At 39.0% G+C, this 16112-nt stretch overlaps 2 protein-coding genes across 2 annotated transcripts in view; one reads left to right on the forward strand and one right to left on the reverse strand.

Moving 5' to 3' along the window:
* ARHGDIB (Rho GDP dissociation inhibitor beta) overlaps positions 1–16112 on the reverse strand; it is a 16980-nt gene continuing 868 nt past the window's right edge. Inside the window, exons 2-6 of the mRNA XM_006912651.3 lie at positions 8068–8251; positions 7336–7419; positions 5177–5253; positions 2651–2714; positions 1–701 (exon numbers count right to left, since the gene is read on the reverse strand). Of these exons, the coding sequence (XP_006912713.1) occupies positions 502–701; positions 2651–2714; positions 5177–5253; positions 7336–7419; positions 8068–8245 (603 nt within the window). The 5' untranslated portion in view covers positions 8246–8251 and the 3' untranslated portion in view covers positions 1–501. The remainder of the gene's footprint in view (positions 702–2650; positions 2715–5176; positions 5254–7335; positions 7420–8067; positions 8252–16112) is intronic.
* Positions 8262–16112, forward strand: part of PDE6H (phosphodiesterase 6H) — a 24241-nt gene continuing 16390 nt past the window's right edge. The window contains exon 1 of the mRNA XM_025047417.1: positions 8262–15423. The gene's annotated coding sequence lies outside the window, so the exon portion shown is untranslated. The remainder of the gene's footprint in view (positions 15424–16112) is intronic.

A 16112-nucleotide genomic window follows, 5' to 3' on the forward strand; every position in this document is an offset into this window, starting at 1 on the left:
TCTCAGTCAGATCATACGATTGTTTTATTCTTACTCTCTTGTGCTGTTTACAGTGTCTCCCAGAAAAGAAGAACCCATCTGGCAGGGAATGTGACTAGGGACCTTCATAGAGCCAGCAGCAACCACAGAAGAATCCAGGGGTGAGAATGAGCCTTGGAACCGAAGGCAAAAGAACAATTAGTGATCATTCGCCCATTTCCTGGCCTCTAGCTGTTCAAATGGGAATAAGAGATATTAAATGATCGTGTATTGAGGTGGAGAACTTCGAAGGTCTGGCCGTGATGGGAGTCAGAAGGAGTGGGCAGGATTGAAGCTTGGGTTTTAAGCATCCAGTACCAGGGACCACTTTGAGAGAGTGTGGGAGAAGATGCATCAGAGAGACGATGTGGGGGTGTTGGGAAAGGGGTCCAGCTGTGATCAGGGAGAAGGGACAGTGCAGTGAACATGACTGAGAGGGTTCTTCCAAGTGCCAAGGGTAGGGACAGTAAGGGGCAGACGTGCTCATTCTGTCCACTCCTTCTTAATGGACAGATTCCACTCCCAGGTGAGGTGGTCGTGCTTGTCATCGTCGGTGAAGAAGGACTTGTTGTGGTAGGTGCCTCGGGCCAGCATGCCCTTGGGAGCCTCCTCAATTGGAGTCAAGAATTCATACTCCTCTGGTCGAGGCCCATAGCTGCCAACCATAAATGTGGCTTTATCCACTGGGAAGAAAAAAAAGTTCATTAGGGTAAGAGTCTGATAGAGGAAAAACAAATAGTGCAAACTGGAGAATTTGGAGCACTTTTTTTTATTGGAGTGCCTTTTAATACAATTTCCTTTGAATTTAATAGTTTCCTTTGACCTATTTCCCAAGACCTATGGTTCAGTAATCTGCTGTGGGTTCCAAGAATCAATGTTTTTAAAAAGCATCACCACTGCTTGTGAGTATCAGGAAAGTTGGAGAATCGGCACCCTAAATCAATAGAGATTAAGATTTTTTTTTATGGAGATGTAGCAGATTATACCAGGAAAAAAAAAAAAAAACTCAGGTGGTCAGGTGGTCAAAAGGTGCAAACTTCTAGTTGCAAGATAAATAAGTTGTGGGGATTTCATGTACAGCATGGTGACTATAGTTAAGAATACTGGACTGTGTATTTGAAAGTTGCTAAGAGAGTGTATCTTAAATTTTCTCATCACAAGAAAAAAATTATAAGTATTTGTAATGATAGATGTTAACTTATGGTAATTATTTTGCCATATATACACATATCAAATCATAATGTTGTACACATGAAACTTATACAATACTATATATCAATTATATCTCAGGTCTTTAGTTGAGACCTGAGTTCTGATCTCGACTCTTCAACTACATAAGTCATATAACAGTTCTGGGCTTCCGTTTCTTTTCTGTATAACAAACTTTAAGAATCTTCTATCTATAGACTATTATTCTATGAACATGTCAGTTGGAGGAGATAAGGTAATAGCTGGTAATCAGAATGAACAGACTTCATGGGTGGACTAATTGAATAGAAGGGTAAAATCAATAATTTGGTTAAGAAAAAGAACTGGGACAGATGGTGGAAATAGCCAACCAAAGTTATTAATAGATGAATAACTGGGATATATATTAAGAAGAATAGGTGATTAGAAAGTATAAATAAGTGTAGGTAGGTAGATAGGCCAACAATGTGTAGCTGGCCATTAAGTGTTGTGACAAAGTCTGAAGGAACAGTGATAGACACCATTGCCCTTCTGCCTAAGTGAGGCAACAGAGTCTCTATGCCCAAAGGAAAATAAGAAACTTGAGTATTTTTTCTTTCATAAGACTAGATATTAAGATCTTTTAGGTCAACAATCTTCTGTGGCATTTGAGTAATTGAGTGGTTCTCTATGTCATACAAATTTATCAGACAATTTCTCCCTTAGCCCTTATTTACTGATTTGGTGGAACTGACTTATGCATACATTACTGTTTCACGCCTCTGAGGGAAGAGAGCCCCTCAGGTAAAAAGGAACTGTAGGAGTGCTTCCATCAGCTCTCCACCCTCTTATCTTTCAGCCCATACTAATGGAGGAAAACCAAAAAGTTCCCAAGACATGTGCAATTTAGGTTCAACTTGTCAAGAATGACTGCAGATTAAGTAATGTTATATTATTTGTTTCAATTACACAGCTTTTTTCAATTCTAGAAAGAGTATTTTTTTTCTATTTCTTTGTTTAGGATATAAACACCCTCCCCCCACCCACCCTCTTACATGCTACTCCCAACTCCCCTTCCCAGCAAACATATATGCCATTGCATAAGTCTTTCCTGTCTTGGATTTCTCTGACACTCAGGTTTTATACTTGTGAACTGCTTTTTTTTTTCTTTTATTGTTGAGAGTACTTTTATATACTTTATTTTATTTAAAATTATCTTGGTTACCTTTCTCCTTTGTGAGTAATAAAGTTGAATTCTAGAACCTCAGTGCCGGCCCAGACTCCTGAATGTAGGTCTTGCCATTAACATCTAGGTCAGAGGTATATATGCACACTTTCGCAGGGTGAGCACCCACAGCTTTGATCAGATTTTTAAGTGAGTTATGTCTACAAATTGGTAATCACCAAAAGTTTCAGTATCAGTGAGAAGCAAAGTTTGGGACAGTATAAAGTGCAGGTCCCTTACCTTTCACCCCAGTCCGGTAGGTGTGCTGAACATACTTTAGGCCTGACACAATATCTCTGTTCACCTGTAGGTGGGAAGGATACAAGCAATTCAGATTACAGAGGCTTTAATTTTTCCTTGTCATTCATTCTAATCCTACCTAGCTGAGTCTTCTCTGAAGATGAAAGGATTTAAGACTTCATTCAGATTGTTATTATTATCGTTTAGTGTATGGTACAGTGGAGATTGGAGAGAGGAATTCATAAGACTCAATGTTGCCAATCTGGTTTTAATCATGGAATACTGAGATTTGGGGGAGTGGGATGGTTAACTAAAACGTCTCAATATTCCTCATTATATTTCCCCTTTCTCAATAGTCCAAAGAACGATCTTGAGCTTCCTCTCCCCGATACTACTGGCCAGAAGACTGTCCTTGACTTAGGAAAGGTTACAAAGGTACCGATGGAAACTATTATGGAAACATCCGAAAATCCTAACCTCAGAAACGATCCACCTCTCATATGAAAAACAAACAACAAGGAGAAAAGCAGTAATGGAAAATCAGGTCTAGAAGATGGTCATAAAGTAACTAACTATGGTTGGAATCTTGAGGTGAGGAGATGGGCCACACGAAAATATCCTCCTCATATAAATAATGAGTGAAATCCACTTGTGTCTGGCAAGTATTTTGGAAGTCTGTCATTTTCAGACGTTGTCTGAGACCCTGCCACTTCCTAAGCCTTTCAAAGAAAATTCACTAAAGCGGAATGAAAATATAGAGCCCAAGCACTTTATTTTTCCATGAGTCATTTTACCTAAGACTGAACTGGGTTGTCTGTTAATTTTATACAGTGGTCATGTTTATAAAACAAATTAAAGTGGACAGTGCATCATTAGCTGGAGGACTTGCTTAATTGTTTACTGATACGAAGAATTAAAGCATCTTCAAATAATTTCTCCCCAACAGTAATTATGGCTCCTTTTTCATTTTGGACAAAATAATTAAACCAATCTGTCAATGCTACATTGTCTTTTATTGATAATGAGGCAGGTCGTAGTGTCTATTGCCAGTTTAGGTTCTAGACTGTCAGTAAAATCTGTGACAGAAAAAAAATGGCTTCATTGAAGAATTGTGATAAAATGAAATCAAACTTTCTAATACTCTGACTCCCACATGTGGCTCATAGCAAAAATGAATGGATCTTTCTAGAATTATCTAAGCAGATCCCTTGGGCCCAGTAGGAGATTTGTTTTCCTGGGAAAAAGACTTAAAAATAGGAATGTGGTGGATTAGCAATAAGGCCTTCAAAACAAATGGTCTCCTGTTTTTCTGCTGCTTCATAGAACGTCCATTTAATATAAATATGTTTGATGGTTAAAGAAAAGTATGAATGGTTCTAGTATTCTCTTCCTCTGCTTCTTGAACATCCCTCTCCATTGATTCTCCCACACCAGGAGGAAGAGGCTTTGGTGACATGAAGAAAAAAAGTAAGAGCTGTGGAAGTCAGAGATACTACGTTTTCTTGGGAGGCAGAAGAAAAAGGGAGAGAAACTAAAAGAGCCACTCCAGACCCAATTTTTGAAGAACGTTGTGAAGTTTCAGAGGAAAAAAAGAACAATGAGAGTTACTAAGAGAGATAAAGCGGATTTTAGGTTGCGTTGCTGGTGTTACAAGTGCAAACTTTCTTGGATATTTTTCAAGAGACATCTGTAAAGGCGTAAATTGCTTTTCAATTATTTTCACTTTTGAACTGGTGTTTTTTCTAACTGTAGCTCCATGCTGGGACAGGCCACAGGGTAGTTCAGGTATATGTGGATTATATACAGAGAGTGATATTTTTCCTGAGTGGGAATGAGGGGGCAGTCAGGCAAATATAAGCAATTAAGAGCATGGTAAATTTCTGACTTATTTGTTTTCACAGTCAAGGTTATTTTTCTCTTTAATTTTGACTGCTCCCTGGAATATGTGCCTGTTTATTATATTTCACTTTATCTGCTCCACAACTAAATAGTAATTTCCAGTTGTTTACCATGGAACGCACTCCCTGGATTTATACAATGATTGAGCAATCATAGCTGAGGCTCTATCTTTTCCTTTCTCTTTTCCCATTAACTGGTGCATTCATTTTCTATGTCTCAGTAAATAGTCACTAAATATCTACCATTTGTAAAGTTTTGTGTAAAATATTGGTAAGAAGAGATATATAATCTCTCCCTATCTCAAAGTGCTTATGCTATAAAGGGGAGAAATGACACAAATGGTACAATACAAAGCAGTGTGTGCCTTGTGGGTGGGAATATTAGTTTACAGGGAGAGGGATCCCACTGAGTTAAGTTGTCAATGGAAAGTTCAAGGAGATTGTCCTGGTTGGAAAAAGGCAGGAACTTGGAGCTGGGGGGAGGACTGTTCAGATGCAGAGAGAGAGAGAAAAAAGAAACAAACAAAAGGTATGCCAACAAAATAATGCAAGATATTAAATTTTTTTCTTTCTCTGGTTATAGGTAGAATTTAAACTTTACAAAAAACATCCAGAGCAAGATACTTACTTTGAAGTGAATTTTGACTCTATATTCAACACCTTCTTTTAGCACAAAAATTTCTTTTTTGAGGGCTTCAAGATCCCCTGTAGAAATGAATTTAGAAAGAGTTTACTCAGAAGGAGAGACGCAAGAGATGAATGACGTTTAAACTCCAGAGCCATTTGCTGGGCGCTTCAGGACAACACGGTCACACAGCCCTCAATTCAAAGGCTATTTGAGATTAGTGGCTGCACAAACATGAAATGCCTGAAATCCTACAGCCAGATATGAAAGAAATGTGCTATAGTTTGACAACAACCTTAAGAATATACAAGCTATTACCAGTAATGAGTTATGGACAAAAACAAGTCTTTTCTAATTGTAGCTAATAAAAACAGGTTTTATTAACCATCCTAGAGGAAAGTCTGAACTATCTTGCCATTCTCTCTATTGCAAATGACATGACATATATGTGGTCAAAAGAAAAGATGATTAAAGACTATGCCCTTGTGCCTTGTATAAAGAAAGACAGGAAAAATATTATATGAGTACCAGCTATTTGGTTTTGTATATTTGTTCATATTTGTGGCATTTTCTAGCTTTTAAAAGTTTACTTGTTTTGGTTCCTTTTCATCATTCTAAATGAATTTTCACTTTTATACTTGTTTTTCATTTGCAGTTGCATTTTCATATTTTTTTCCTTAAGAAAATAAATACAAAAGCTTCGGGCTCCAGAAAACTGAGATTTGTCCTTAATTCCTGGACCCTGGTTAGAGAGATACTCATTCTCTGTTCTCCCAATGCGATCTTATATAATTTGACATTCAGGAGTGTGTGTGTGTGCATGTGTGAATGTGTGCATGTGTGCATGTGTGTGTGTGTGTGTGTGTGGTTTTGCATAGCTCTGTGCATGTTTCCTGAACAGAGCTGGAACCAGGATATACTAAATAAATATCTGCAATTCACCTCAGTAGTTTCTTTGTGACAGAAAACCAAATTTGATTTTCCTGCTGCTGGGAAAAGGGATAGAGACCAAGTTTTCCCTGCAATGTCATCAAGGCCTTCTAAACAGAACAAATTTCCTTAGTGCTTATTCAGACCTTATCTTTCAAAATGACAGTTGTACCTGGTAACATTACACAATTTCACACAGGAAGAGGCCTGGGTCTTGGTGAGAGAGAGAGATTTTCTCTCCTGGAGAGATGCTAAACTGTGGGGGCAGTTGAATTTGTGTGTCTGCTCTAATGATTTCAGTTGAAGAGGAAGTGTGTCTTCTCAGCCTCTTGTTTCCTCCCTCTGACAAAAAAAAAGCCCATATAAGGTAAAGAGTATGGATGTGTCCTATGAGAGGGGAACTACCTTGTTGCTAAGCCTACTGTTCAATAGCCATGCTTGCTCTGTCTCATGAGTCTACTTTTGAATCTGGTAATAATTTTTTTCCACTAAATACCTACCTTTAATGCCTCCAACCTCTGAGCTTTGTGGCCCTTCCCTCATTTCTCTGAGATGCCCATTTCCCATATAATACCCACCTTCCCAGCCTCTCTTTACCTCCTCAAGACCTAAATCTCAGGAAAGAACTTGATCTTTGTTATAATAAAGTAAAAGAAAATAGCATCTCAATTTGAACCTTTTTTGGGGGGAGGGGGAGAGTCTTTATTTAAAGGAGTCATAGTTTTAAGCTAAAATTATACATGTTTAACAATAGAATTCTTAGTATTATTCAGGAGGTCTTAGATGGCTGCTTGCCTTCAGGTAAGTTCTGCAGCTGATATAACATCAATACTTTCTCAATATAACATCAATACTCTCGATGTTTAGATTGTATAAATAATACAATTCCAGAAACATGCTTCTTGCTTCTTAAAATTTCCATCTTTTTACATGAATAGTAATTCTCTTGCTATCCTATAATGATAAAAATCTAAAGTAAATATGATACAAGTAAATATATCCAGTATTTATGCCTGCACACTCTTTAATTAAATAGAGACAGAGGTTGAGTTTGTTGTCAAACATGGTAAATACTGGATACCCTGAGAGATGTGATTTGTGGACTGGTCCCAGCATATTCATCTCTGAGATTTATCTTATTAGGGTTTCCTTCTGCTGGGATAGGAGATAAAGAGCAATTTTCCCCAGTGATATCATTAGCTCCCTTTCAACGAACAGATGTGTCCACTTACCAGTGAGGTCCATGGTGATTGGTCCTGGGGCACTCTCACATACCAGGGTAAGGCGGGTGACAGTGACATTGGGGGCTGTTGGGTCTGCAGGATTTAAAAGGGAATGTAAGCACAAGGAAGAGACATGTATGTCTAGTGCATGTGTGCACTTCAAGTAGGAAGAGCGAACACGAAAAGAAAAGTGATATCTCAATCTAGAGTAGAAATACTAATGAAAAGTAGCAGATTCACTATGATTGGTCTTAGCCAAGTACAGCGGTGCTATTTCTGCTTCAGGCACTTATAATCCATCTTAATTATCAACAGCAAACATTTCTTGAGTGGCTGTGGTACTCTGCTAGTTGGGCACTGCCAATCCATACCTTTGGGCCATTCTTAGTCTGCCACTGTGTATGTGGAAGAGATGAATGGTTAGGTAAGGAGTCAGAAGGAGAAAAGAGAAAAAAAATGAAAATATGAGAGAGAATGGAGAGAATACAATTCTAAGTGGTAGTCTGAAATCATTTCTAAATCTTCCTTATGTGTTATTTTTGCTTATTTTGATGTAGTATTGCACCTTCTCTCCAAAGAAGACTTACATAGTTCATAACTTTATTTACCATATATAGACTATGCTTCCCTCACTTATCCCTGAAAGCACTTGGTGCTCTTTCCTTTGCACTGGCTCCCCAATAGCTGAAATGTATGCCTTATTGGGGACCCTCCACCTGATCTTCATCTCCATATACACACCTGCTACCACAGGACCATCTCCCAGGAGTGTTTTCTTGTACTTAGCTAGACTTTCATCATCTTTGTCCATCTCTTGCAGCTCTTTCAGGGACTTCTGAGGTGGAGGCTTGTAATTGAGCTTGCCGTCCAGTTCATCATCATCCTCTTCCAGGTGTGGTTCTGGGGCTTTTTCAGTCATTTTGATCTATTTCAGAGAGAGAGAGGATGATAGTCCAGAAGTCAGTGACTATCATGATGTTTGTGGGGCTTTTGTTAGCACCATCGTTGCCCTTATGGACTTCTGTAATTGTCAGAGATTTTCTGGGAGATTTCTCCCTAATTCCACTTCGTTATATTTCATGAAATAAGAATATAATGCATTCATCTTTTCTCTGACATGCCGAATTTTCCATACTGTGATAGGTACCACCTATTCACTGAATAAAGCTGATAAAAATATAACTTATCTGTGAATTACACGGTATGAGTGAAGCAACATAGCACAAGCAAGCCGGAATAATGGGCAAATAACCCCAAATCAAAGAGTTATAGACATTACCACAGTTCTCCAAATTTAGCCAGCCTTGCCAGTGTCAAAACTGTTAGCATGTACAAACTCAGATGTGATGGTTTCAAGAGACAGGTGGAATAAGTACTTTCCAAAGAAAGCTGGCTTCTTCCCATTAATCAAATCTTTCCCCGAACTCCTGCAATACCTCAAAGGTAACTCATAGAAATCGTGGACCACTATGATGCCTGCCAAGGTATCTGAAAGGTTTCCACCCAACACTGCTAATAATTCCTTGAGGGCAGGTACTAGGTTCTGTGTTTCTCTAGGATCTCCCATAACACTTGAATACTTCAGACATTTTATAAACATTCATTGATTGGTTAGGTTCTATAGCTAAAGATCTTCTGCTCTTCTGAAGTGACACAAAATAGCAAAGAACTCTTTAAATTTCTCTAGACAAAATTGTAATATGTCTTTAGTATCCTTCCATCAATCTCTCCTTTCTGGACTCACTTCCTGTTTAGTACCTACCTCCCATCCCCGCCCCTAGAATTTCCAGTGATGTTACACTCTGAGACCTCTTCTGGGCATAGCCTGGAATCTGTTTTCCACAATCATCATCTACATTTACTTGTTTTGTGTTAAAAAACAATTGAGGGGAGATCTAATAAAATTATTCACATGTAAGTGTTAATGATTAAATAATAGATTTAAAAATTATTTCTCTTAGGGCATGAGCTTTTTATAGTCAGAGCTTTTCAAAGCTGAAATAAACCTTAGAAGTGATCTATTCTAACCCCTCATTTAACCATTGAGAAAAATTGAAACCCAGAGGTTAAGAGAATTGCTCGTTTACATAGCTGGGTGAGAAGTAGTGTCCTAATAAAGAGAAAGAAATCTCTATCGAAAGAATTTCAGGTCCCTGTGGCTGGCAACAATGGAGCTAAGTGGGGAAACAAGGGAGATATTTGGAGGAGATAATTTTCTGATTTCCTTCAGTTCTTCCCCAAAGGATAACTTCTTCCCTGCCTGTCAGTAAAGGCTTTATTGCTCCAAAATGGTATATCTATAAGACAATATCCATCACATCACACCCTGAGTGACTTTGCAAACCTCCATAAAGTGCCCTGCGTGTGAAGCTATCTCTAGCCCAAATCAGTTGTGGTTTTGAGTTTCAATGCTACTATCATTGGTAAGAGGAAGAAAAATAATTTAGGAGTAAAGCCAAGCAAAAGCAATTTTAACAGAAAAAAAAGAAAAGAAAAGAAAGAGAAATTATACATGTTGGCTCATTAATTCTCTTCTAGCAAAAAAGCAAGTCAAATACTGTGAGCCTGATCACCTCTGAAAACAGCATTGCAATGCCTAGGTCCACTTCCTGTGCAGGAAGGAAACATGTAGGCCTGTTCCTATGGCAACTCTTGCCTCAGCTAAAGAACAAGCACCACTCAAAGCTGAGCTTCTAGAGAACAGCACAATAACTGGAGATTGTGGGTAGTTTAAGGACAATCATTAAGAGGCAGATAAAGAGCAAACCAGAAGAGACTAATCATATGAGATAGGTTCTCCTCTGGTGACACCCAGGAGCCTGGCCAAATACCCAGGTGGGAGGTCACATCATAAACCTGTAGATGGAGCATCAGGAGGCTATCTATAGATGAGGACATCTCAACCCCTATGAACAGGCCTTTCTGGAATATATTGCTTGATTCTAACAAGTCATCTGCTTGAAGTCTGACAATCAGATGATGACGACACATGCAGCCACTACTTAGCTGAAGGTGATTTCAATAACCTTCAGGGAATTGTAGTTCTTCGTCCTTGAATCTCAATTTTGAAAGGAGAATGAGAGAGATTGAGAGAGACAGAGAGTAGAGACAGAAAGATCTGGTCTAGGACAGGGTCTGCTAACCTCTAACAGTGCCCTCACTAGCAAGTCAGTTTATCTGTCTAGATCTTGTTCTTCTCCTTAGTAAATATGAGATTTACGTCAGTTATAAATACCCTTGATTCACTGTAAACAGATACAATAATTGCTCCAGGAAATTAGACACCAATTTATTTAAAGATATTGAAAAGTCGAGGATAATGTGGGATTACTGTATTGTCGCAGTCAAAAGGAGGAAGTTCAGGACCATGTTAAAATAATTTGGTCTTATTATATAGAGTAAGAAAAAGAGATATGAGGCCAGACGACCCAAAACCAGCTCATTCTGGAAAGCTGATTAGAAAAAGATGAAAATGTCTTATATGGCAAATAAAAGGACTGGAAAAGCAGTTCTCAGGGAAAGCCCTTTTAAAGCAAAATTAAGGTCACAAATATTTGGTGAGCCCCACCTGTTTACAGGATACTGTGCTTTAGCACATACTGATGTTTAAGGAACTCTCCAAAGTAGAGAAAGGATTAGAGGACGAATAATCTAAACATACTAAAAAGACCCTGCTGGTTTGACTGATTTTTAGAGATTACAAGTCTCTTTAAACATCTGATAAAAGTCATGGTCCTTTTAAAAGGAAAAAAGGAATAAACTCATGAAATTGTGTATGCAATCCAGAGGTTCATGGACTCCTGAAGTCCTTCAGAGACTTTGTTGGATTAGGAACATGACCTGGAAACTAACTTTTGGAAACATGAAGCAAAAAGTTGAGGAAGCTTGCTTCTTCTCTTCCAGGCCTAGCCAAATCAATGACACAACCGAGTCTTAAACTAAAAATCATGTCTATGAATGTTGGGTATGTAGAAGCAGAAGATACCAGGTAACACCTGCATCTGAGGAAGTGTGATCACAAACCTGGCAGAGGAGCAAAGGTGTCCAGGGAGCAGCTCTTTAGAAGAGTTCAGTGGTCAATTGACTTGATTTTGAATAATTAATTCTTCGCTGAACTAAGCCTCATGCATGGGTTTTGGTTCTGGCTTTGCTACTAACTAGCTGTGACTCCCTGGAGCGAATGTTTGAACACTGTGGATTTTTCCTCATCTTGGGAGGCGAGGGGTGAGAGCAGACCATCCTTGGGTGCTTTCCTTTTCCAAGACCTCTATCTGAAGGTTTCTCCTGATCTACAGTCAGTATCAACTAAGTTGCCAGTTCAGTTACCTTATCTGTTACTGCATAGATAAGAGATTATCTATTTGTTTTAGTATTTCAAATTTATGCAAATTCCTCCAAAGATGCTGCATTTTAAATTTCACAATTCATCTCTGGGGAACTTCAGATTCTCCAAAAGCCTTAGCCATAAATGGTTAATATAGTTTGACAATGATTTCTCAAACTGTATATATATGTGTGTGTGTATATTTGGCCACAAATGTCAGTTTTCTTTTTTTATCCTCCCATTTCCTGGGGGCTTCCTAAAGTGAAAATAGAAATTTTATGGAAATTTTGCAGACAATTTTCCAATCTCATCATGTAGAGAACAATTGGTTTTATCATCGATGATAACTATAATAGTTATCATACATAGAACTAAATGCTTTCATGAGGATCATATTACTTAGTCCTCACTACAGATTAGAAAACTCTTCTACAGATTCAGGTAAATAGCTCACCCAAGAAGACATAGTGTGTGAGGGGCAGAGCACCGGTTGTCTGACTTTTAGGCACTACGCCCTGTTGCTTCAGTTGTCTTTACTAAGAAGTAATAATGAAATTATAACGCTTGTTAGTCATTTTGAGATTCTATTCAGGGGTGCGCAGGCAGAGAGAGGTAAATGATTCTTTGTAGGAATGGCTTTAACAAAGCAGGAAATTGTCACAAAAAGAGGGTTTCAGTGCCACTTTGCCCTTGTGCAAGTCTCTGAACCTCTCTGAGCTGTAGTTTCGTCCTCTGCAGAATGAAATCATTGCATTAAAAGATCTCTAAGTCCTCTTTGAATGCAATGACCCTAACGCTCTTTGATGTAAAAAAAGGGTATGAAATGAGAAAGAAAAAGAGGAAGTAGAGCTGGGGCTGGGGAGAACCCTGTCCAACCATCAGCAAAAAACATTCTGTTGGGCTTTTCTCAGCAGGGTTGTTTTGTTTGTTTGTTTTGTCGTATGTTGTTTTTGACTTTGGTTCTTTACACAGGAAAAGCAAAATGAAGAATTAATAACTTAATGAGGTTAATATTGATTCTGTCAGGCACAAAGCCCCCAAAGCACATAGGGCTTTTTTTTTCCATGTGCTGACTACTCCAGTTATCTCTATTTTCTGCATCCCAGATGCCTACACAGATAAATTTTCATGGTGGAACCCTCACACTCCCATGTCTGCTCTTCAGTGAAACAATGTCAAGGGTTAGATGTGCTGAGGTGGAGCCTTAAGCTTCTCTGGCTCAATTAAAATGCCAAATTAAATTAAGATGGTTATTCACTGCATGAGCATGACAGCACAAATTGACGTTTTCACTTGCAAATTCAGTGGATTTTTCAATTTTTAAATTTCTGAGGCACTGCAAGTGAAATATGTTTAAGAATTTACACCAATCTCAGGATAGAGCTCACTCATCTGGTTCATTAATGCGGATCTAAGTAAGTTGAAGACAAGAAGAGGTGAAACTCTCGAGTTTAGATGAAACGCATCACCTGGTGAACCTAGAAAAAGGTGACCTTCATGTCCACTAGAACATGGACTTCGAGTCCAATGGACGAGATATTTAAAATGTGATTTTGCACTTGACTTATCATAGGACTTAAGCAAGTGATTGATTTCACCGAGCCCAAGTTTTTCCACCAATAAAGTGAGAATGATCTTTATGGGGTTGAAGAGTTGGAGAAAACATGAGAAGTCCTAAGACTGTATTGGCCAATAGGAGATGTTGAATAACTACCCGTCCCTTTCTCTCCTCTCTTCCTTGTGATGTTGTCTATTTTGTCGCACGGTTTCAGAGAAGTGAGTTAACTGCGCAGGCATCAAATGCTTTCTCTAGGATCTGCAGTGTTGATACTGTCCACTCCTTCCTTCTTAAAAATAGATTTTATTTCTTTGAAGAGTAGAGAAGAGACAAGACGTTCTGGGAATTGCAAGGACTGTCACTATTATATTTCTTTAAAAAACTTCCACATAAACAATTTAATTTTAGATTCTATTTATTGCTCCCTTTTATAGTGGAAGCCAGAGGTCACTCTGTGAGTGAGAAAAAAATAGAAGACACAGGCATAGCTAATGGAGAGAATTTTTCTCTGGAGCAAGATACTGTGGAGACCTCACTCATGTCCTAGAGTTGCCAGATCATGCATCTAGAAGCACAGACCATGAATATAAATGTGGTAGAGATGAGGGAGGGAGAAAAAAAAATGTGGAAGTACCAGAAGCAGGGGATTTCCAGCAGAGAAGTACCTATGTAAGTAGCATCAGCATTCCCCAGCACCCTGTCGGCCCCACGCCCCGCTGACCAGATTCTGTCCTACCTTTCCCTTATCTGGGCCTGGAGCTCTAGAGCAGGTCATGGAGAATTGAGCTGTCTCTGAATGACTGTTGACATTTCAGAGCTAGTCGGCTTTGCCGCCTGCCTGGTAATTTGGCTTGTTTGAGGAATCCAAGTTTATCACTTGGGACACCAGAAGCTGACTGGGTTCTGGGGTCCTCTCTGGTGTCTCAGGTTTCCATAGAGGGATTGGTGCTTCCTGGGATCCTCAGGGCTGCTCTCTACCCCCTAGACCCCACAAAGAACTTCGAAACTGCAAAGCTGGTTGAGAATAACCAGCCCAGTGCCGGAGAGGACAGTGTCTTGTTAGATACAATAAATATTATAATCAAATCTGAGGAAGGTACAAATTACTAGAAGCAGAAATCTTTAACATTTCCTTCAGTGAGAGAAATGATACATTATTTCTTGTCTGTGCATTCATAGTAGTATATACTCTTCAGCCCTAGATTCATGTGCAAAGAAGGGAGAACTCACCTCTTTAAACTTTTCTGAGTGTATACCCTGTGACTTAGTCTCTGTGCTAAGAATTTTCGCAAATATTTATTTTAAATAATCCTTAAAGAAAACTGCATTAAAGAAGCCATTATTAGGCAAAAAGATTTTACTGCAGTAGCTCAGCCCATTCATAGTTTTAAATGAAGCATGGACTATTAGAGAGAAGTAAAGAAACTTTATGATCACTGTACTTAGAATATCAATCCCTTCAAGAAAATCCAGGGGAATTTTTACTAGCTCTAGCTGTGGAAACCAGAGTGTAATACAGCCCAGAGTGACTGAATAAGTGCTAATTGAATAGATAACCATTGAGGTTTCAGGAGCAACCTGAGACCCTTCCCTGAGTTTACCCTAATCTGGGATCCTGGGTAGTGATAACTAACACTGACTCGGGAGCAAGAATGCTCAGAACGTGAAATTAAAGAAAATGTCTCCCATGGAGCATTTCCTAAAATGTCCTTCTGAGGCATTGTAGCTCTTGGCCCCGCCTCCCCGCTGGCCCCAGTCAAATCACTTAACACTTCTGAGGCTTATTGTCTTCTGTGTCCTCTCAGCATTCAGAAGTTTCTAACACCAGGCCTGACACATAGAAGGCACCCCACATATGCTGGCTCTCATTCTCTGTCTGCTTAATTTTTCCTGAGAACTTCTCTTTTCCTGCTAGCTAAAGTTTGTAATGTATTGTGCTCCCAAGAATTGGCCCAGGCCATCCTTTTTTTTCATCACATTGACTTTGTTGTGCTGAGTTTCCACTAAAAACACAACCTTGATGTTGCTTGGAGCAAACTTCCCTAGGGACAAACTCGCACTCTCCCAGACAAAGAAGAACCAAATTCCAGTGCCTGGAAGATGCCAGCCAGTTTTTTTTTTTTTTTTTTTTTTTTGGCTGTAACATGTGCTAGATCTATGTAACGTGGATGGAAAATGAACTGTTCTCTTAGAAGTCCATACAGCTCACAAAAGGGTAAGATGATCTTGTTACTAATTGTGTCCTATCTGGATTTGGAAGGGATATTTTCTTGTAAATTGAACAAAACAAAATGATGGCAATGATGAACGGTACCTGACTGTGTACGAACCCCCCGGGGCCAACACGAACCTCTCAGTTTCCCTTTCTTGATAATTCCTGCAGTGAGAATCCAACATGCTAACCCTGATTTCAGTAGTTCTTGGCTTCTGTGTGAAGAGGTGAATATAGGAACACTATGTGAGGACAGTTTGTCTTCCCCTATCCTGAACAGAAAGACAGCTTAGGGTTTATTAGATCCTCACTGCAAGTTACCTTAGGTCTAGGGTTTAATTACACACTATGTTTATAAAACATGCTGATTGGGACACCCTTGAAAAAGGAGGAAAGTATTTCAGGTCATGCCTAAAACACTTTTAATGGAGGCCAAACTCAGACCTCGACATTTTCAAGGCCCATTGACCAGGTATGCTAGCTGGTCCCATTTGGATTTTTCTATTAAAAAATTATTTAGAGTCTTCCGTGTTTGCTTTTAGTTCTTTCAGATGTAAAGACTGATTCTTTGGCAATAAAGCAATTATCTTTCTGCCCATCTTGCTGCAGGAATTTAATACACATTCTTTGTTAGTGGTAGAAATTCTATCCATGTACGAGTAAATAACAATGTATTCTACCATACTTCTCCC

This window comes from Pteropus alecto, unplaced genomic scaffold (genome assembly GCF_000325575.1).
Source record: "Pteropus alecto unplaced genomic scaffold, ASM32557v1 scaffold103, whole genome shotgun sequence".
Taxonomy (NCBI): Eukaryota; Metazoa; Chordata; class Mammalia; order Chiroptera; family Pteropodidae; genus Pteropus; species Pteropus alecto.